Source organism: Aspergillus pseudoviridinutans, assembly GCF_018340605.1.
Source record: "Aspergillus pseudoviridinutans IFM 55266 DNA, scaffold_8, whole genome shotgun sequence".
NCBI lineage: Eukaryota > Fungi > Ascomycota > Eurotiomycetes > Eurotiales > Aspergillaceae > Aspergillus > Aspergillus pseudoviridinutans.
In genome coordinates, this window is record NW_025091288.1 from 651,666 (window position 1) to 673,432 (window position 21,767).

Sequence of the window (21,767 nt, forward strand, 5' to 3'; positions counted from 1 at the left end):
AGAACACAGAGTAAGGGATGGGTTGTTTATATATACTGGAGCGCTTATCGAGATCGATACCGAGTGCACGGAGCAAACAAGTTAAACAAAAGTGAAACCAGGGGAAATCGAGGGAGTCAATCTAATAAATAACCAAGGTAGATGGGGATGGAGAGAGACAGAGATGGTTGCATCACCGCTGGAGACAACAGAAGGCTTGACTGCCTGAGGGGGTGACTCGTGGGGCTGGGGGCGCTTTGTTTACATTTGGGTTGTTGTGGTCGCCCCATCGCCGTTGCTTCGCGCGGTTGAACAGCCTCGCCGTCATTGGCCCGGAAGCGATCAACATTCAATCCTCTCTTTTACGTTTCTTTGTTCTTTCTTCTCATTGATATATTCTCGAGAACACGGTTCATTCATTCTATTTCTACTGGGGTTCTTTATCTTGTTTCGATACCCGAAGAGAAAGAGAGTATTGATCTATGGTACACATCGCATATTAGGCATCGTCTAAGAGTCTATGCGAGAGAGGAAAGAAACAAACAAATGCCGTACCAAGACCTCTCCAAAAATGGTACATATACATATCAACGAATGACAGTGACGATTTCTGTCATCTTGTCATGATGCGCAATAGCGAGGAGAGGTTGGTCCGATGCAGAAGGGGAAGAAAATCAATATGCCACAACCCCGCCAGAACGCCCTGCAAAACGTAGCCTGCCAAGGCGCACACACATATGCTCAGGCTGCGATGCGAATATATCTACAAGGGGGTGTCCCTCTATTTAATGGAAAATAAGGAGCTCGACTAAAGAGGTCCCGTCTCCCCAGTAGTCTGCCAGGCCTCGAGCTGCTTCAGCAGATACTGGTACATGACCAGCATGGTCCCGCTTTGTATGCTGGTCCAAACGCCCCGTGGGCCAACCCCGCGAAACCAGCCGGAAAATCCTTCAGTCTGGTAGATAATCTTCAAACCAGTGAAGAATGACGAGGTGTCCAGGCGAGGCGTTCCAGGGGCCCGTACAGAAGTAGAAGCTCCTCCGGTGGATATCGGCCGGGAGTGAGTCCGGAGGCTCGAAGTGGTTTGGCTTGAAGTATGCTGCCGAGGAGTCTCCTTGGTAGAAGCGTGCTCAGCGGGGCCCTTCGACGAAGCAGAAGAAGGCTTGACAGCATCTGGGTTCTGCTGTGTCTGAATTCGAGTCTTTACGACGTCCATTGGGCAAGTAATCACGCCTGCCATTCCACCAGCCGTGGCAGCAGTCAAGACCTCTAGCCCAAGACCGATATCTCTAGACCCCACCCACTCTTTCGCGAGGCGGTGTTCCTGTTCGTAGAAAGCAAACTGAAGAGCAGAGAAAGGTAGATCACGGAAAATGGTAGCCTTGTACCCATGGAAGAGCGCAGAAAACCCTTCTTGTCGAATGATCGTTCGCAGCGCGTCCGAGGTCGAGCGGTAATTATATCCAGAATTGAAGTAAGGATTGTTATAGCGCCCCTGGAGTTGCAGCCGTGTCTTCAACACCTCAGAGGGAACATATACAACAGAAGCGGCCAAGTCCGCGATGAACCCTAGCGAGGAAAAAATAGGATGTCAGCACGATTGCACGTCGAACTTTCCCAGCGGATCATCTCCGACATACCTCCAGATAAATATGCCACATTCGCGTTGATCCCCGCATCCAACATCCATCGCTTGGTGAATTCATATGTCCCGAAGAAAATGACAGTTCCTGGGAAAGAACCAAGGAGGGCGGGGGTGACACCACCATAAAGACCGCGGAAAAATCCTTCTTGTCGGTAGATGGTCGCATACGATGAGGTCATGGAGGTGTACTTCGGAGGAAAGGTAGGGTCGCCTTGTTGTCGAGTCTTGACCGTATCTAGCGAATGCATAAGCATGTCGCCGCAAGTGCCTCCGGTACCTCCGGCAAGCATTGCCTGTATTCAAAGAAAATCCATTCATCAGCACATAAAGATAAAAGGGCCCGTCGCAAGGGTCTTCCACTCAGATGCGCTAACGCAGACTACCCCAATTCATCACGAGCCAGGTGATTGCGACTATATTGACATACATGCAGATATGGAGGACGGGGCTCCTCCTCTTCATCCATCGAAGCATCTTGTCTTGCAAGAGCACCGTTTTCCCTCTTCATCGGACTGGCATTCTGAGAAGCATTATTGCCGCCGCTCTTGGCATTCTGCAAGAATGATGACGACGTAGTCGAATCAGGTGTAGATGTCTCTGTCGTCGAAAACAGGCCGAATACACGCGAGGTCAAGCTCATTGCAAGGACACCGCAATCCACCAGATCGTGGTGCGGGCCAGACCACGGTGGTTGACTTGCGGCGGCGTAGATGTAAGACTGCACGCCACCTCGAGCGAAGATGACGGGAAGATGACAGCGAAAGTGAGAGTCAAGCGCAAAAGAATACAGTTCAATATTATACAAGGTTTGAAGGGAATGGAGAGGCGAGGATCGGTGACATCGCACCTCTCAATATGCCGAACAAGAAGAGAAGGGTGGTTGTTTCTTCCTATAGGCCTCTGCAAACACCGCAAAAAGTTCCCAAAATTTCGGCCGGTTTTTCCGCTTCCTCCGCCGCCCGAGCCCGAGCCCTGTGACAGCCTCAGGCACCATTCCGGTCAACCCAGGAGAATATTGATCCTACTGAGGACGGCAACTACTCGGGATTGCACACGTTCGGCAAGAATATCAGGAAATCTTAATATCACTATTGAAATTCCGAAAGCCACTTGACAGATGTGATATGCTTATTTAAGAACGATACAACCAAGACAGTGCAAATGGCTAATAGAGGACCAACGACAATCGACAATATAATCGCACCGTGAATGAGGGTATAAGATGCATTGAAGATCTCATTGCATCTCGCACATCCAAGAGTTGCAGTATCTCTGCAAGAAACACTAGAGCAAAAAGGAGGCTACGTCATAAGCCCGCTTCCCCATGCACACTTCTGCCATTCTCTCGCATAGTTTTCACCACCAGCTCCTATCTTCAAAACCACGAGCCAGGCCTGATCATCGTCAGACCAATGGTCTTGTATTCGTAAGACATCATCAGCGAACGCAACATATCTGAAAGCGACCCCAAGAAACTCCCAGGAAGGAGAAACTTGACAGGATCCCCGTAGGATCGCTCTTCATTACAGACATTGCCAGCATTTTCAGCAATCCGGACTACTGAGGCTTCTTGGCAGTAGCGCCGGAGGTGTAGCGGCTCAGATCCGTGGCATCGTATCCCTGGCGTACAACGTTCTTGAACTGTTCCCAACCCTGGCGAACTGCGGGAGGAGTGCTCTGGTGAGAGACTGAGGCATCGACTCTGGCGGTGAAATGACGGACAGCTTGCTGGACAAATGAGCTCTGGGAATATCTGGCGCGGAAGAAAGCCAGATAGAGGGTAAAGAGAACGATGCTGCCCTTGGAGAAGGAGAGTAGGGATACCACCAATCGGAAGAGGAGCGCCATCTCGAGCCCGGCAACAAGATCCATGCTGGTATCGTAATATTGTTTGACAAATCTTCCAATGGTATCGGCCAAAGGAGACTGCTTCGCAGCAGGCTTGGGAGAGCCAGGGGAGGATGGAGAGGCCACGCCAGTCGCGCCCTGGCTAGGAGGCTGCAAAGTAGGAATCAAGTGGGCACGGGTATAGGTCGCAACGTGGAAAACGGAGTACACGCTGAAGGGAAGCAGAGCCAGAGGGATCTGGCGAGAGTAGAGCCACACCAAAGCCATTCCTGATGTAACTTCGTAAGCCAAGGCTGTCCGAGAAGTCATTGTAGTAGTGAACTGCCGAGCAACCACTCACCAAGGTACTGGACATTTTCGTCTCCAGCGAGCTTCAGCACAATATTGGGAACGCTGCCCTGGAGGCGGCCTCGGGCGATGTGTGCCTTGTACACAACAATTCCATATGTTCCGGCAGCCGCAATAAACGCCAGGCGATAAGTCACCTGTGCAGCAGAGGAGTAGTAGTTGAAGGTGACATAGGACAACAGATAACGGAAAACCGAGATGAGAAGCGTCACGTGCCTGTAGATAGTCAGTGAACCTGCCAGCTAATGCTACTGCCTGCTTCCAAAGGGCCCTGATGGTAGAATAACAAGGCTTATATGCGTTGACGGCGCCAAGCAAATTGAGAATGAAATAAATTTATAATCCGAGTCACTGACGGGGCGGATCGAGTGCTGTTGCAATATGAACGGTGACCTACCCAACAAACCAAGCAAATCTAAAGGGTTCACGCCATCTTCGTCAGTACCCAAACCATGAGATCAATGTGCAATGCAGTCCACATACTGTAATGTTTGAACGAGAGCCTTTAGCCTCTCAGGAAGTGGCAAGTTTGAGGGAGGTGGAGGAGCCATGAGTGCTGTGTGGATAGTTGTTATCTAAAGTGTTGCGTAGCCGGAGGAAGCAGGAAGGACGAAAAGGTACTGGGAAGAAGAGTGGCTATGGAATAGCAGAGACAATTTTTTGGGGTATTAGGGCAAAATTCAGTTAATTGAGGCTGGCAGGCTCGATAATCCGTCGGCAAACTGTGAGGGGAGGCTGGGCGGGGAGACGTTGCGACTTGGGGTGTGCGTTTAGTCTATATTGTTGGAAGTGGTTTAGCTGGAGAACGGGCGGGAAGCTCTCGCGGCTCTACTCCGCCTCGTCATTGTTCGCAATGACGTCGAGTGCTACCTCGGGATGATGCAACTTCTGGCAGTTGTTCAATGCAAACCTCAACTTCTGCTATACAAGTTTTTGAACGACCGTGCAAGTCTGATTGTCGTCGTCCCTCATGTTTTTCGTCTGCTTCTCTTCTTCTTGGTTTTCCTTACGTGTTGGTCGCTTCTCTGTCCTCCACTACATCATATCCCCGACATGTACGACACAAGAAATCTAGCGAGAGAACCGAGATTACTTTTGACAACAACTTAAAATTGACAACTAGAACAGAGCAGACTGTAAAGGAAATAGGACATCGAGAAGGATGGTCGAGGGTGAGGTATTTCACTAAAATGTGTAACGAAAAGGGCAGCAGAAGAGGGCAGGAGAATAGAATGTCACGAAGAGTGATTGGCCAGATTGGGGAATAGGAAAGATGCAGACACCCTGGTATAACGTAGGCGAAAAAGTACATGACGGCGAAGTGGAAAGTGGGCGTAAGACAGCTGATTTCGACCTGAGCGGGCCACCGCCCTTGCTCATTCATAATCCTGCAAGTGAAGCAAAGGACAACTCGAGCAAGCAGACGCGTTACTCGTCCGCTCGCGGTTCGCAAGTTCCAACCCATCTCCCAGTCAAGTCTCAATTGATGGAGCATCGATTCTTGCTGGAAAAGCAAAAGAAAGGGTGGGCAGTTCTTTTTCTTGGTCCGCGCAATTAAATGGGAGTCGTTACCGAGAGAAGCAGATACGAGGAAGAAGAGTCTCAAGGAGCGTGGTGAAACAAATAAACACACGAGAATGGAGGGAAGTCGAAATGAGCGCTCGATTAATCAACAGTCGTGCAGGATCAAACGTAGAGACACCTGTAGGTCTCCGGCAGCGTTGCATAACTTTGGTGCTCCCAAGGTAGTGCTCTTTGATGGGAAGCATCAGAGTTCCAGTGACTAGGTAGTAAGACCTTAACGGAGAGAAAAGCCCTTCCTCTTCCCTTTCTCTTCGATTGGCCTTCCACTCTCGAGCCGGGCTTTCTTCTCTTCCAACTCCTGGCGTTGGCGTTCCAGTTGGTCCTTCATCTCGCGATGTCGCGCGTATAATTCGTCCTCGCTCTGTTTCAGCTTGCTTTCCTTCTCTGCAACCTTCTGCTGGAAGACCATCTTCATCTCTGCCTCCATCTTGGCGAGTTTCTGCTCGTGCAAAGCACGCTCCTCCTCCTGCTTGACTGCTGGGTTGACCTCCTTGAACACGCTTGGGTCTTGGGCGACACCCATTTGGGTAAGCTTGTCGGACCGGTAGTTCTCGTAGAGCCAGTTGTTGGTGTGTTCCTTGAGCTCTTCCATGTGAGTGCGGATCAGCATCTGACGCAGTTTGACAAAGTCGCAGTGTTCCTCGTTGTCGACCTCAATGACACCCCAAGGATAGCTACGACCACGCACTTTACGGCCATCAGCTGTGGTGACCTCGGTGTTCGCACCAACAACGGCAAAAGGAACTTTAGACATAATTTCTTGGTTTTCGGCGATGGTCTCCTCGTCGTCAAGCTCGTAGCGTGGTCCCTCGAAGATCTGAATCGAATGGTGCTGGATATCTGCGAGAATCTAAAGGGGTTGACAGGATTAGTTACCAATTCATGATCGGTGAGAAGCGCGGGCTACTTACTCTTTGCTTGAAGAGGGAAATCTCCTCGTCGGTCAATGTGTCGGCCTTGGCAATGACAGGAATGAGGTTGACCTTGGTGTGCAGTCTACGCATGACCTCAATGTCGAGGGGCTTCAGCGAGTGGCCGGTGGGCTGGATGAAATATACACAGGCGTGAATACGGTTATCGACAATGTTTGTGCGGTTAACCTTGTTCTCCGCCTCCAAGTAGGCATCGTATCTCTGCTCGATGTTTTCGACGATAGGGCGCCACGAGTCATCGTTGTTGACAAAATCACCAAAGCCGGGAGTGTCAACCACAGTCAAGCGAAGACGGACACCGTTTTCCTCGATATCTGCACTGATGGACTGGATCGAGACTGTCTTCGGGATGATGTCGTGACTGGGGCCGGTACGCTCCTTGGGCGGGTAGAGGGAGGTGTTGAACAAAGTGTTGACGAGAGTCGACTTTCCAAGACCCGATTCACCTATCGAATGAAGTCAGCATTCCGTGGTGGACTCCCCTTCTTCAGAATTGGGGTCGCTTTCGAACTGATCCGGAGAAAACTTACCAACAACCATCACGTTGAAGTTGAATCCTTTGCGCACACTCTTGCGGTGCCATTGGTTCGGCAAATTGGCGAAACCAACGTAGCCAGTCAGTTTGCGGCGAACGACATTCTTCATGTCCGTGGCGGCTTGAGCCGCAGCTTTTGGATCTTTGGAGCTGACTGTTTGAGCGTTGCCGGCACCCATGGGGTTGCTACGCTCAACGTAAGGAGATCCTGGGCTGCTAGGCGCAGGTGATTCCTTGACAGACGCGGGAGTGCCATTGGCAGGAGAGGATGGTGAAGCTACATCATCCGAAGAAGAGTCAGCAAAGTTATATGTGATTCGGCTTTCACTTCCAGACAGATAGGCCCCTGGCAGGAGAGAGGACAGTGAAAGTGTCTTCGGTCCCGGCTTCTGTTGCAGCGAACTGAGGGTCGGACTCGAGGATCCTATTGATAGGTTCTCCTCCACAGTGGGATTCTCCAAGGCCACAGACATTGTTGTATTGTAGCACGTAGAATTTAGGAGGATGACAAGTGAGATTTGACGGGTAGATGGCGGACAGATTGACACAAGAATGTAGCTCGATGCAAAAGGATATCGAAAGTGGGCTTACCCATTGTAAAAATTATCCGTTGATTCTAGAAGCGAGCGTGGGATGCAATCAAGATAGCGAGCGTCAAGAAGGAAGTTCCCCTGAATAGCGGCTTCTGAATTAGCAAACAGAGGTTCCTACTGCACGCAGCTAGGGGAAGGAGGGGCACAGAAGGAAGCAAGGGCAATAAATAAATCGATGCCTCGGTCTCAAAGGTTTGCAGGAGTAGGGAGGAGTTCCAGCCCCGGAAGTGCTATCTTAACTCACCACTGTTTCACTGGCAAAGGGTGAAATCAGTCAACCACGAGCAGAGGAGGACCAAGATCGCGGTAAATAATCCCAATCAAGCTCAACGGCGGTGTGAAAAAAGGTAGACACAATAACTATTGTAGGAAAATAAAGTACTATGAAGGGAAAATTATTGAGTACAAATAAAAGGAAGAGGTCGTTGAACGAGAGAAGTGAAGCAATAATAATATGAAGAACCAGGGGAAACTGGGCCTGCGGAGAGTGATGGGGTGGAGGTCGAAGAAAGGTGGTCGCTGGAGCGAGCCATACTACATACTAACTAGATACTGCCAATCCGCCAAAGAAAGGGGCACGCTCAAATAAGCAGAATCTTAGCCTCAAGCACATACTTGTCCTGAGAAACAAAACAGCATTGATCTATCTAATCCTTTAAGGCATGAATCTCATGCACATTGAGCAAAAAGACCCATTAATTTATACCATTCTACACAGCTTACCTCCCTAAGGGCTGGAGATATCCTTGCTTTGATTATTGTTCCCATGGACATTGCACGCTTCCTAACTACTGAGAAAGATTTAGAAGCTCAGAAAAACTGAGAACTTGCCCAAGGATGAACAGTGCGATTCTATACAAAAGACGCGTCTCTATGGAGTATAGAGCATCGAGTTAGGACTTCTTTTATGTTGCTCCGGAACATTTGAAACAACCTCGAGCTTTGAAGCTACAGCTTTCAGAACATTACTGTACCGTCCACTAACTATACATCTATGGTCTGACAATCAATAAGAGGCCCCACGGCTCTTATAATTAGCTTAGCGCATAAGATTTACTGACATCTAGAATTTCCCCCGATTTTGACAACATCCCGTCAGTTCATTCATATCATGTGTATGTACGATATAGCGAGCCATCTCCGTCTGGCTCCTTGAAGGTACTTGTAAGGTACTCTCCGTAATACTGAGGGTACGGCGGTTACCTGTTCAGTCAGGGGTAAAAACAAGCCTCCCATGGAACTTCCCGTCGAGATTCAAACGGAAATTTAGCCACCGACCAATCATTAGCTTGATGAGCGGCCTGAGGCAGGATCGGATTCCCACCATCGATGGTCCATCAGATTGGTTTGGTAAAGTGGAAATCTGGGCAGTGAGTATTCATATTTTGATTGCTATATCCTATATGCAATTGTTTTGCCAGATTCGGGGATACTCCGAGATCGGGTAGAGTTAGCGAATATAAGAATTTACCGGTATGGTGCCATCGTCAATATATATTCAGCTCATATTACGGGTTATTCAAGGCATACGGAACTTTCCATTGGCAGCACACACCGTTGTGAAGTAAGGTAACATACAAACAGTATTAGGATGTAGTACAAAATCTGCAGGCAAGGGTTTGAGAGCACTTGATTAAACGATATAAGTCAGGTTGGATGCTTAACCTAGAAGGGCAGATTACTAGGTAGTGCTTGATAAAGAATAAGTAGCGCTTCAAACTATCACAAGGCCAAAGAGTTTACTGCTGATTCTAATGTAGCTTTACAGAGATCTATCTACATATTGCATACATAACTGCATTATTCATTGTAGACAAATAACGCCGATGAATTATGACCAAGATGGACGCGGTTCAATGCATACTCATGAACTTTCCTCCAGCCTAACCCTAGCAGTAAGTCTGCATCTGTTGAAGTGATAGACCGAATCTTGCTTTGCATAAGTGCCTCCCTTTCTGTGTTGATTTTCAATAGTTGTGCCACAAACAGAGAGCTGCCGCGATAGACGGATGCTTATGCGACAGATCAGAACCAAAGTGAGCTCAAGCAATAGTGACTGGAGCCTCCACCAAAAGATCTCTGTATTTGCAATTAAAGAGTAGACTGTATATCTAGTTATTGGCTCAGAATCGAGAGTCGTACTTCATTAGTAGATTACCATGACAGTCTGCAGATTTATGGTACAGCCTTTCTGTGAAGGAAAGGAGAGTTCGCTTCCAATTTGTATTCACTATACAACCATGGTCATAAGTATGTCGATTTTGTCCAGTACAGACCAAACTACTTCCCAATCTTGCTCTTCTTTTTGGGTCGTTCCTCCTCTGACATGTCCACATCTTCCTCGTCATCGCCGGCGTCCGAAGCGTCATCCATCTCTGCATCACTTGCGCTGCCGCCGCTGCTTTCGTGTTCAGAATCAAATTCTTCCGCAACGTCTGATTCAGACTCCGCCTGGAAGTCTTCGTCAACAGATTCTTCATCCTCATCTGCTGAGCCGCGATCAGCCCGCCCGCCATCCTCATCACTAGACATCATGTCATCGTTGTCAAGGGCAGCGGCAATGAGCGCCGAGGTCTGTTGCAATATATTAGCATCTAATGACCAGACAGTTGTGGTTTGTTGTCGGAGTACACATACGTCATCCGACATCTCGTTCTTGAACCGAATGTTCTTGGCCTTGAAGAATTCCTCAAGTGGTTGTTGCTCCTCACTGTGGTAGGTATTAGTGACACTAGTGGCATGTAGTTCTGGGAAATGGCATACCGGTTGATGTTACTAAACTGGTGTTCACCCATTCCAGCCTTCAATGTGACCGTAATATCGAATGTTCTACTTGCGGACACGGCGCCACCAACACGAGACATGGTGATAACAGCAATATTCTCAATCTGCACGTAAGTAGCGGGCTTGGGTACGAAAATCAAGCTCTTGTCCAAGAAGTACAAAAGACCTTCGTTGGCTTTGATCGAGCATTTGACTCCGCTGTGTCCGTGGTGGCTATTGCACGTAGTCAGCACGGGTCAGGCAAATTGAAAACGCTAAGTATGACTGACCTGACAAAGTCCTTTGATGGCATGATGACTTTCTTGCCAGACAGGCCACGGAAGATCTTGGTGACGACCTGATGAATCGGCTCTTCGTAACGAGGTTCCAGCTTATCCTTGTAGCGGGATTCCAATAGCTCCCTACAGAAAATTAGTTCCAAGTTCGACACCAAAACGACGTTTCGGGGAGAACTGACTCTGTCATGTTGAGCTCCAGACTGATTTCTTCATCGAGCTTCAACTGCATGACCAGGAAAGGATACCGAGTCTGACCTTGCCGTAGAGGAGGGTCAAGACCTAATACAATGAGTGTGTGCATCTCGTCGTTCTTAGGGAGCAGGAAGAATTTCTTGATAGAGGCGTATTGAATCTTGTAGTCGTATGTTTTGCCGCGAAGTCGGAAGGACGATTCGTACATGTCAATATCAAAGCGACCTCTGCAGAGTTCCTTAATACGAAGCCACGGAAAGGCGCGTTCAAAAGAGAGACGTACCTGGGTGTAAGATGAAGGACATCAAGGAACGTAGCAAAGGTGTCACCAGCGACATCGCCAATCTCTGCCTTCTCCATAAGAGTTTCATAGAAGAGATTGGCCGCATTCTGTTCTTCGCCTTCTTCCTCCTCTTCTTCTCCGTTCTCCTCATCATTTTCTGTCTTGATGCCCTTCTCTGTCTTGACCGCCGTCCCCGGGATGTAGAATCGCATCTCCACCAACTCATCCGGACCTGCAGCAGCTTTCCGACCGCGATTCTTTGTGCTTCCAGAAGGTTGGGCATTGGCGTCGCCGTCTGACGTAAGAGCGAACTCGACTGCGACCTCATTCTTTCCCGCCAGGTTTGTGTTCGAGATTTCCGAATACGGGATCTCAAATGCAGGTCGATTCTGAACGTTGAAAGCGAGTTCTGCCTTTGTGAATTCTGCTTTACCCCAATTCCACCCTCGTAGTGCATGCTCGCGGTTCTCAACATTGATGCCGTACCAAATCTTGAACGCCTTGCTCAATCGTTCGAAGTCCTATTCAAAATCCGCAAAGTCAGTAAAACAGTCCCCAGCTCTACCATTAAGGTTGGTTTTCGCCACCAGTCCTACCTCTTGGTCAAACCCGTCTAATTGGATCACACCCGATGAGCGCGATAGGATTTTCAGCTCATATCCCTTCGCTGCCCGGCTCCATTGAGCTGCTCCGATATTGTTGCTATCAAGTGTGAACGTATCACCGCCGCCAGAAGGGCGCCATCCCAAACCACTCTCAGCGAGCTTGCATTTTCCGGGCTGTTTGGAGAGGTCGAGGTAAATGTTGTCAAAAGCCTCCCTATGAATGAGATGAGTATAACGAGTCCAAGAGAGCGAGTGCGACGAAGGCATCTCACATTGTGGAGGGTATTTAGAGCAATTCGCCCTTGGATGTAAATTCACAAGTCCTGATTTCGGCGTCAAGAACGAAGAGTGAGCGGAATCGCGATACTGTATGTGGCGATTAAAGCGTAGTCAGAGGTCAAAATAGCTATCAGCTGCTGAGCTTCACTCTGAGATGAGCCCTTTTTTGGAGTTTGGACTTTCGCGTTGCGCGCGGCAGTCGGCAACTCACGCGGTTCTCATTTAAGTTGGCGCCACTTCTTGCACAACAAAGCCGCTGCCTCAGGCCCCAATAATGCTCAGCCACTCGCTCTCCCAGAAATGTCCTATCCATGATATGATACGCCCAAATCATTCACTTTTTTAACAAATGCAGCTCATCCAATGACCTAGGATAACCATATGACTGCTGAGGTACAACCTGATAGCTGACAACAGCACTGTGGAATGAGAGACTCTGTCTCAAATGATTTGAGGTATCTAGACAAATAATCTATKGCCATCAAGGGCACGCATCAACTCCTGGAATCATGGTGGGGAGATGTGCGCTCGAGCTGCGGCTAGTGCTTGGTACAGCGCTCTTCGAAGTCAATTCTGATCAGGGCGCTGATCTGATAGAAGCCTCATCCCTCAGAACATTGGCATGTCCATCATGTTATGGCTGGCAAAACCAGCCAAACTACTGCCACACAAACTCCCGGACTACAGCTATCACAACTAGGAAATCAGTAAACTGCATTCATACGCCGCTGATGGGAAGAAACGAGGCAACGTGACCTTCCCGTCCGTCAGCCCTCTCAATCGACGATATGGACCCCCGGCGCCATTGTTCAGTTTTACTCCAAGGAGGGTATGCCTTGACATGCCGCTAATTAAGCCCTCAGTACAGTGAATGCAGACGATATCAAGCAGCCGGTGTTCCAGACTACACAATGGTCCCACCTTAGAGGCGAAGAGTTGCCGAAGCAGCAGGGCTTCGAATAGACCCAGCATATGGCTCATATGGCAAAGCTTCTGCTTGCGTGCAACAGAACTCTCGGATTTTCTGATAGCCGTGAATCTAAGCCACATGCCCGCCGGAAGTTCCTAGTAGAGGCGCAACCCCAGCCAGAGGATAAAACTGGACCAGGTGAGGATGATAATAATAATTGGACTGTGGCCGAAAGCTATCATACATGGCAGGCTTTGGATGAGTCGCCATTCTCAACCACCAGACACCACTCCAAGAAGTTCTCTCACACAAGGTCATATCAACTTTCCACGTAGCTCCCTATACAGTTATCACACGATGCCTCTCGTGGCCATGGTGAGCTATGTCTGGCTCTCGTACCGTGATCAGATTGAGATAGCAGCCTACCTCCACCCCTCCATCCCCTCTACAACTCTCCGAGTTCCATGCGCAGAAAAGTTCATGTAGGCCGGGTACCTGCGAATTATGCTTAGTACGACATTCAACTTGCTGCCGGAAATAATCATAATTCCTAAAATCTTCGAGTCATAATCTGCTGAGGTCAATCCCCTTGTGTCGCCTGATTGCTGCGCAGTTCCCACCCTCTCAACAGATTTCCCCAACAACATCAACACTAATATCAGGTTTGAAAAGAACAACGTCGATATTCCTTCTAGCACTATTCGCAGGGATGCGAAACATGGCGTGTCCAAATCCAAGACTTAGCAGCCTCTTTGTTCAGCTTCCCAACGAGTCATTAATCGTATCGATCACCCAAACCTAACCAGCCACTACTTATTCATTAACCACCCTGAAGATTTTCTTCTTTTCTCTGACATTCTTCCTCGAACAAACAGATGGATCGACAACTTCTACGACGAACACAATGATCTCTGATGACGTCCAGGGCCCTGAGGCCAAGTCCGATGATGGCGCCACTGATCATGCTCCCATGCAGAAGAGTAAAAGTACCACCGTCAGAACATCGCATATCACTGAGCAACCCATGACATGGTCAAACTGGCATCAGCATATCAATTGGTTGAACTGCTTCTTCATTCTTTTTGTCCCTCTTCTGGGTTGTATTGGGGCCTACTGGACCCCTCTACATCCACGCACAGCCCTCTTTGCGCTTGTATACTACTTTAATGCAGGCCTGGGCATTACTGCTGGTAATCTCCTTCCCACGTTTTGTCCACCTCTCACTTCCTTGTCAATGCCAAGATCGCTTACTTTGCAGGGTATCATCGATGCTGGGCGCATTGCTCGTATAAAGCTACCCTCCCCTTAAAGATTTACCTGGCCGCCGCTGGCGTCGCTGCGGGCCAGGGCTCGATCCGCTGGTGGGCGCGTGGCCACCGAGCTCACCATCGCTACACGGATACAGAGAAGGACCCATACTCGGTCCGGAAAGGATTGTTATACTCGCACATCGGATGGCTCGTTATCAAGCAAAACTACAAGAAGGTTGGCCGCACAGATGTCACAGATCTGGACGCAGATCCTGTGGTGGTCTGGCAGCACAAGCACTATATCAAGTCCGCCCTCTTCATGAGCTTAATCCTTCCTACTCTGTTGTGCGGCTTGGGATGGGGTGATTGGCAGGGTGGGTTGGTATATGCTGGGATTCTGCGTGTTTTCTTTATCCAACAAGCCACCTTCTGTGTCAATTCATTGGCTCATTGGTTGGGTGAGCAGCCATTCGACGACCGTAATTCCCCGCGGGATCATGTCATCACAGCCCTGGTGACCTTAGGTGAAGGGTATCATAATTTCCATCATGAATTCCCTTCCGACTATCGCAATGCAATTCAATGGTGGCAGTACGACCCGACCAAGTGGATGATCTGGACCTGGAAACAGCTTGGGCTCGCCTATGATCTCAAGCAATTTCGTTACAACGAGATTGAAAAGGGACGACTGCAGCAGCTGCAGAAGAAGGTGGATCAGCAACGCGCCACATTAGACTGGGGCATTCCCCTCGAACAACTTCCTGTAGTAGACTGGGATGAGTTTGTTACTAAGTCGAGGTCAACTAACAAGGCCTTGGTGGCCATTGGTGGCATCATTCATGATGTCTCCGACTTCATCAAGGAGCATCCTGGAGGCAAGGCATTCATCTCATCGGCCATCGGAAAGGACGCCACTGCTATGTTCAACGGAGGGGTCTATCAGCACTCCAACGCTGCCCATAATCTGCTATCGACGATGCGCGTTGGGATCCTTCGCGGTGGATGTGAAGTGGAGCAGTGGAAGTATGTCACGTCTAAGGGTAAACGACCCCTGAGAATTGACACGGAGAAGCCGCAGATTGACCAGGCTTGAAACCCCAGGTGAAAGCGGCGCAATCGGATCGACAGTGGTTCATAACCATGGGTAGACCAGCCACTGCAAAAGGAGAAGATTAATGTTAGGGCTGTAGATAGCATACTCTCGCTTAAGAACCTATTCATACTCAGCAATGATTCTCTCACTCCTTCTATGAAGGCAACACCCGCTTGTTCCACGACAGCTTGGTAGAAGTAAAGTTTGGAGCAGTTAGCATATACATACGTAATTTTGCTTTTACTCCAGTACACATGCGCAGTATGCACAACGTTCTGGCTCATTTCATGTCCTTGATTGGCAACAACCAAATAAGTGATTACTGATGATGCTTTCAGAAACTATCATTGTACTGTTCTCCAGCGTGTACTATTACATCGCAAGATTTTGGCACAGCCCGGATGAAAAAAGGCGAAGAGAAATCACCGCAGAATTATCATCATATTGGTCGCTCATTGTTTCATATCATGGAAATCAAACGATGATGATATTCCTTGCTGTACTATGTGCTTAAATGCAGGAGCTCGATACTGCTAGGTTGACAGTTGGCCTTTTTGACAATCATGTCATTATTATTATTCAACTTATACCCCTAGAATTCTACATGAACTGTTAAAATGTGGCATAGTATTTAGATAGCAGATTCCAGATACGTCATTATCGACATTCAGTGGTCTGGCCACTTGATACTACTATGATACTATGAATAGCATTTAGTGTCGAGGTCTTTGACTTAGCAAGGAACTTTACTAAGGTACCTTAGTTCCCAAACTCGACACCGTAGGTAAGGTATGCACTCAGGTAATTTTGATGATACCTTACTAGTTAGGTAGTCTTGGTAAAGTTAGATGATCAAGTAGCACTAGTAAGGTATTCTGTACTCTGGGTAGCCAACCTCAGGCACTTCACGTATGTATTAATCTTAATCTCATGGTTATTATTGTCCCACCTTACTTCGAGCATTAAGCAGACCGAGTATCAACTTTCGCAACCCAAATATACTACGTAGTAGTATTTGTACGGAGTTACAGCGCGTCTGTCCCCCGCCGGAGGGATTCATGCATCCTGCCTCGTTATTATTACATGGCTCCCATCGAGATTCTGTGTATTTCGTACGGTACGGTACCTAGGATCTACGAAATATGTACCTGAGGTACCTTGACTCCTTTTTGTACCTAAGCCTTAGGTACATGGCCGTGGCTGGTAAATAGTCGAGCCGTGTTTTACATACCGGACCACCTCAACTCTGTTTCGAAGTGGGCCACTTAAATGAGATACGACGACCAACACGGGCCGCAGTAAGTCAACCTAGACTTTTTCGAGTAAGGGGTGTACTGTGTAATAATAATCGAATCCAAGTACCCTTAGGCACCTGAAACCTAAGGTAAACGGGAACACTACCGCCATGAGCAAGACTTCAAGTCTTCGAGCAGACTGCCCTGCCATGTCATAATATTCCTTCGCATCATCCAACTTCATTCAGTCATTCGTTAACTTTCTTATCCTGCCCATTTTTATTCATGCATTGAGTCTTTCCCTTCTTGAGAACACGGAGTTCTATTCATTCATTACCTATCGTTGTTTTTTCTATCCCCTTTTTAGCACATTATTCGTGTTCCTCACTTCCACTCTTTTCCAAGTCTCTCCTTTGCCAGCCTCTTGCATGGCTTTGGGTGGAGGAATTTGAGCTCATTATATAGAAAGTCATCTTCATTCTCCACCTAGCCAGCTTTCTTTTTTTACATACACCTTGGGTCAGGATTTCTGCAACAAAATTAAGGGCGATTACTGTCCCCTCGTCTGTCGTCGCGCCCCTAAACAATGAGGACTGCCTCACTGTCTGGGCCTGCGACGGCTGGTTTTCCGTACGCCCTCCTATTGAACTTTTTGACAATCTTTCAAGCAGTTCCTACTTTGGGACTATCATTTACTTCAGTTTCAGAACCTCAGCTGGATCTGTCGCCTTTAGGCCGAGTCGCTTTTACGGGAGATTTCGATGCTGTGTCACTTTATTCATATATCGAACAATCGAAGACAGCTTCGGTCCACGATGCCGGACAATCGATCCTGACGCCACTTCCAAATGGCGGACTTACAGCGCTTTCCTCATCCGATGCCCAGATTCGTGCAATGTGCGCGTTCACGCGAAAGGATGGAACCTATGAGGGTATCTTTGTCGGAGGGAACTTCACTAAGCTAGGCGACGTTGAAACCAAGGGTGCAGCGCTATACAAGCCTGACTCCAACGAAGTTACCGCTTTGCCTGGTCTTTCAGGGTCGGTCTCGGCGCTGCTGTGCGACCAGGAGACCAACAGCGTCTACGTGGGTGGTTACTTCAAATACGAGAACACATCGAACGCCGTCGCTTGGGTCGGAGGTGAAGGCTGGAAGACACTATCCTTTGATGGGCTCAACGGGCCGGTGGAATCCATCCTGAAGAATGACAATGGTCATATAATTTTCGCTGGATCATTTGATGGCGTCGGCAATTCTACATCTTCCAAGAAGAAGCAGCAGATTGTCAACCTCCAGGATGCCACAATTACCTCCGATGCAGTTTCCTCGAGATCAGGCTACAGTGACCCGAAGAATGTTATATGCCAAACCAGTGGTGAGGACGGCGAAGGAAAGACATGGCTGCTTGCCGATTACTCGCCAGGCTTCTGGCGAGCAGATATGGGTTTCGAGTACAGACCAACTAAACTCCGTCTGTATAATACCCATTTCGAGGGCAGGGGCACCAAAACCTTCCTGTTCAGAAGGCTTCCGGACAATGGCATCATGAACTTCACATACACAGATCCTGACACCGGCTACGACGTTCATTGCGACTCTACTTGCGCCATGTCCAATAGCACAGACGAGAAATACCGTGACTTCGAATTCGTGAATGTCGTGGGTATGAGCGGATTCCAAATTGAGATTTCCGACTGGTATGGATCTGGTGCCGGATTGAATGGAATCGAGCTTTTTCAGGACGGTGAGTTTATAAATGCTTTCAACCGTTTGCGCTTGCTGAAACTGAATATGACAGAAATATTCGCCTATGCCATGGATGCATTTAACGAGCCCACATGTGCAAGCATCCAGTATCCTTCGAAAGCAACGAGGACGGGCTCTTGGTCGACAACGGAGTCCGGACAGAGTTCATCCGAGTACTTAACGGCGGATGTCACCGATTCTACTGCAGACAGCACTTCTGTTGTCTTTGAACCCGACATCAAGCAGTCCGGAAACTATAGTATCCTTCTCTACACCCCTGGGTGTACCCAAGATGGAACCTGTGGCTCACGCGGTATCGTCAACGTGACAGCCACTGTTACAACGGATTCCGACGAGCCTATTCAGACTGTCATCCACCAAACGAATCTCTACGAAAAGTACGACACCATCTACACCGGCCATGTCGATGCCAGTGGTAGTTCGTTTCGTCCAAAGGTGAAGCTGATTCCGGTGGCCGGCCAAGGAGACATCAAGGTTGTAGCATCGAGGGTCAAGTTCGTGCTCACGAATGCGTCAAGCAATTCGACCAGTGGAGACTTGAATGGACTTTTTGAATATGATCCCACTTCCAACGTTACAAGTGTGAATCTGACTCAATCTGCCGTTGATAAAGCGGGGTTACAACTTGACTCTGGTGCTTCTGTGAAGACTTTGGCCAAGCATGACAATAGAATCTATGCTGGTGGAAACTTCTCGGATTCTTCCATTCACAATATCATGTATTTCGGTGATGGAAATGCGACTGCAATGACTGGGGGTGGTTTGAATTCTGAAGTCACATCGATGGCGGTGCTGGACAACTTCCTCTACGTGGGAGGAAACTTTACCGATACATCTGACGGCGTCAACCAGAACCTCAAACACGTCGCAGCTTATTCGTTCGATACTAAAACCTGGTCAGCTCTGGGCGGTGGTGTTAACGGCCCTGTCGACCGGGTAATTCCTTTACAGTTGAACATCTCCATGGATCTCAATGAGACTGTGGTTGGGGTGAGCGGTGATTTCAGCCGAATACTCTCGTTTGGCAATGAATCAGCTTCCGATGTATCGGGGTTTGCTGTATGGGTTCCCTCGCACAAAAACTGGCTTCAAAACCTTAACGTCAGCCAAATTGAGTACGCCGGGCAATTATCCGCTTACGCCAAACATGAAAACACAAGTATTCTCGCAGGCAATCTAGCTTCAGGTGGTATTGCAGCGGCAGGCGCTGTGGCGCTGTTGTATAATGACGGGATGAGTCTGGACCCCTTGTTGACAAAGGTGGGCGGAACTAATACCAGTGCTGGGACATTCACGGGTGCTTATGACACAAATTCTGGCCGCAACCTTACTATTCTTGGTGGTCATTTCACCACTACCGCCACCGATGGTTCTTCAGTTCAAAATCTCGCTATTCTGAATGGCGCTGACAAGACCATCCGCGGCATTGGCTCGGGACTTGACAGCAATTCCACCTTTTTGACCTTGACCGTCTCGGACGATACCCTGTTTGCAGGTGGGAATGTTACCGGAACCGTGGGCAATTCCATGATTAATGGGTTCGTGGCATACAACTTGAAGAACCAGTCGTTCGTTGAGAATGTTCCTCCCCCGTTTACCGGGAAAGACGTCTCAGTCAATGTAATAGCCGCCCGCCCTGGGACCACCGAAGTCTATTTCGGAGGCAATTTCCAAACTGCTGGAGCGCTGCCTTGCCCCGCCGTCTGTTTTTATGATACAACCGAGGCACAGTGGAATCGACCAGGCGTGACTCTATATGGTAACGTCTTGGCACTGAAGTGGATCAGCAACAAGCAATTGATTGCAGTTGGAAATCTTACTATTTCGGGAAATCAGACTGTCGTCGCAACCTTCAATCCTAAAGATCAGAGCTGGGAGCCGTTGGCCGGGACCCCTACGGCCGACACTCTTGGAACTGTGACAGCTTTTACTCCTGCAAACACGGACGTTTCAAGATTCTGGCTCGCTGGAGAATCGAAGAATGGCTCTTCTTTCCTCGCAAGTTACGATGGATCTAATCTCCACTTCGCTGGAAGCATTTTCGGCGACGGCACGACCATACGCAGCCTTGAGATCCTCCCTCTGTCCCAGACGCATCGTGATATTTCTGTTCTCAATGATGACCAGACCCTGCTGATCACAGGACACCTTGTGATTCCCGATTTCGGCAATGCATCCGCTGCTCTATTCAATGGAACCACTCTGACTCCGTTCCTCCTGTCTTCCAAGTGGAATGGCCAGTCGGGCAGTATGTCTCAATTGTTCTACGAGAACAAGAATCCTTACACTAGTGGTGGTCAGTAGTACACATGGGGCTTATGCAGGCCTTTAGTCACATATGCTAACTCTTGCCACAGGCCATTACCACTCGAACGGAATAGTGGTCCTCGTAGCTTTCTGCTGCGCTCTTGGTTGCGTGTTCCTGATTGTGATTGCCGGAGTTATCTTCAATAAGATTCAGCGGCGCCGCCAGGGCTACATGCGCGCTCCCCAAGCATATGGAACCGACCGGCCGTCGGCGATGCGACGGCTTCCTCCGGAATACCTGTTCAACACGCTCAAGCATCCGAACCCAGGTACACCAGTGATATGAGTCGAGATTCGGACTCGATGATATTTGTCCATAATTGAACAGGAAAACGACTCAAAAACATCATGTTCTTGATTCTGTCTGGTACCTTCAGAACGACGTTCGTGGGAAGCGTCTATTGCTTTATACCCTAATTAATGTGTCTTCAATTTCTCTATTGATAATGTCGATTTCTAATTCTCCGCTGGCTAGGTCTTATCGGATCTCATACCCGGCTTCTTTTCCTGCCGATCCTTCTATCATCTTGCTTGTCAATTGGTCAGGCCAGGCAGGTCGCACTGGCGGTGGGGAGATCCATTCAGATCACTATGCTATTTGGTGCTATATCATCTTGAGCTCTACTTGAGCCTTTAACTTCTTCGTTGCCCTGGGTCGGCATGTCCCAGTCCCCCTAAGCACGCTTTATCATGTTTCACTAGATGAATATAAATACATCCCGCGCGAGATCGCGGTAATGAAATGATACAGGAATTTACCTCGTTTCTTAGCACATTATTTCTTCTATCTTTTTTGTAGCCTTCCCTGCGGTGACTATTGATACATCCTTTATAATCGATCTTGGTGACTCTACTGTCTAGATGGCGGATACTAATAGCAAAAGTATCGACACCACGGTACAAATCTAAATCTATTATTTTGTACTAAATATAATAGACTCGTTTTCCGCAGCCGAGCGATCTGGTCTCGGATCTTTTGGAACTGGATGACACAAGGATTAGCGCAAGGGTACCACAGACGCAATTTTTTTGAAAGCTCGTGGTTCGAGTCTCAGCCTTTTTCTTCTTTAAAGAGGACCAGCATCGCTACTACTTTGCCATTTCTTAATCTCATGTTTCCCCGTGTCGATCCAATGATTGATATAACTCAAATTGCAATTTGAAATGTTAATTGCATCTTGATTGAATGAACGCCTTTGCTAACACAATAGGAACTCTCTTCCAAGCTCTCATCTGCCACCTTGCTGTCAATCCACAAATTATGTTGATCATGCCTTGAAGCTATTCTTGCTGGCGGCTTATGACCTATTTTTGTTTAT

The 21,767-nt window shown here is 48.4% G+C and overlaps 6 protein-coding genes across 6 annotated transcripts; 2 read left to right on the forward strand and 4 right to left on the reverse strand.

Annotated features, from left to right (window-relative positions):
* Positions 1–787: 787 nt before the first annotated feature.
* On the reverse strand, positions 788–2,264 carry Asppvi_010328 (putative mitochondrial carrier protein; the record flags this gene model as incomplete). Its single annotated transcript, XM_043306174.1, has 3 exons — positions 788–1,548; positions 1,620–1,917; positions 2,052–2,264. 3 exons carry the CDS (start codon positions 2,262–2,264, stop codon positions 788–790), a joined length of 1,272 nt encoding a protein of 423 aa, XP_043162109.1.
* A 917-nt stretch (positions 2,265–3,181) lies between these two features.
* On the reverse strand, positions 3,182–4,371 carry Asppvi_010329 (uncharacterized protein; the record flags this gene model as incomplete). Its single annotated transcript, XM_043306175.1, has 4 exons — positions 3,182–3,741; positions 3,813–4,036; positions 4,218–4,235; positions 4,304–4,371. The coding sequence occupies 4 exons, from the start codon at positions 4,369–4,371 to the stop codon at positions 3,182–3,184; spliced, it is 870 nt and encodes a 289-aa protein (XP_043162110.1).
* A 1,247-nt stretch (positions 4,372–5,618) lies between these two features.
* aspB (septin AspB) lies at positions 5,619–7,344 on the reverse strand (the record flags this gene model as incomplete). Its single annotated transcript, XM_043306176.1, has 3 exons — positions 5,619–6,254; positions 6,316–6,782; positions 6,867–7,344. 3 exons carry the CDS (start codon positions 7,342–7,344, stop codon positions 5,619–5,621), a joined length of 1,581 nt encoding a protein of 526 aa, XP_043162111.1.
* A 2,400-nt stretch (positions 7,345–9,744) lies between these two features.
* Positions 9,745–11,873, reverse strand: Asppvi_010331 (FACT complex subunit POB3; the record flags this gene model as incomplete). The annotated part of the gene is made up of 7 exons (XM_043306177.1): positions 9,745–10,038; positions 10,102–10,174; positions 10,228–10,461; positions 10,518–10,649; positions 10,706–10,945; positions 11,002–11,522; positions 11,598–11,873. The coding sequence occupies 7 exons, from the start codon at positions 11,871–11,873 to the stop codon at positions 9,745–9,747; spliced, it is 1,770 nt and encodes a 589-aa protein (XP_043162112.1).
* A 1,826-nt stretch (positions 11,874–13,699) lies between these two features.
* Asppvi_010332 (acyl-CoA desaturase) lies at positions 13,700–15,138 on the forward strand (the record flags this gene model as incomplete). The annotated part of the gene is made up of 2 exons (XM_043306178.1): positions 13,700–13,985; positions 14,054–15,138. 2 exons carry the CDS (start codon positions 13,700–13,702, stop codon positions 15,136–15,138), a joined length of 1,371 nt encoding a protein of 456 aa, XP_043162113.1.
* A 1,821-nt stretch (positions 15,139–16,959) lies between these two features.
* Asppvi_010333 (putative cellular morphogenesis protein (Rax2)) lies at positions 16,960–20,734 on the forward strand (the record flags this gene model as incomplete). Its single annotated transcript, XM_043306179.1, has 3 exons — positions 16,960–18,118; positions 18,173–20,437; positions 20,499–20,734. The coding sequence occupies 3 exons, from the start codon at positions 16,960–16,962 to the stop codon at positions 20,732–20,734; spliced, it is 3,660 nt and encodes a 1,219-aa protein (XP_043162114.1).
* Between the last annotated feature and the right edge of the window lie 1,033 nt (positions 20,735–21,767).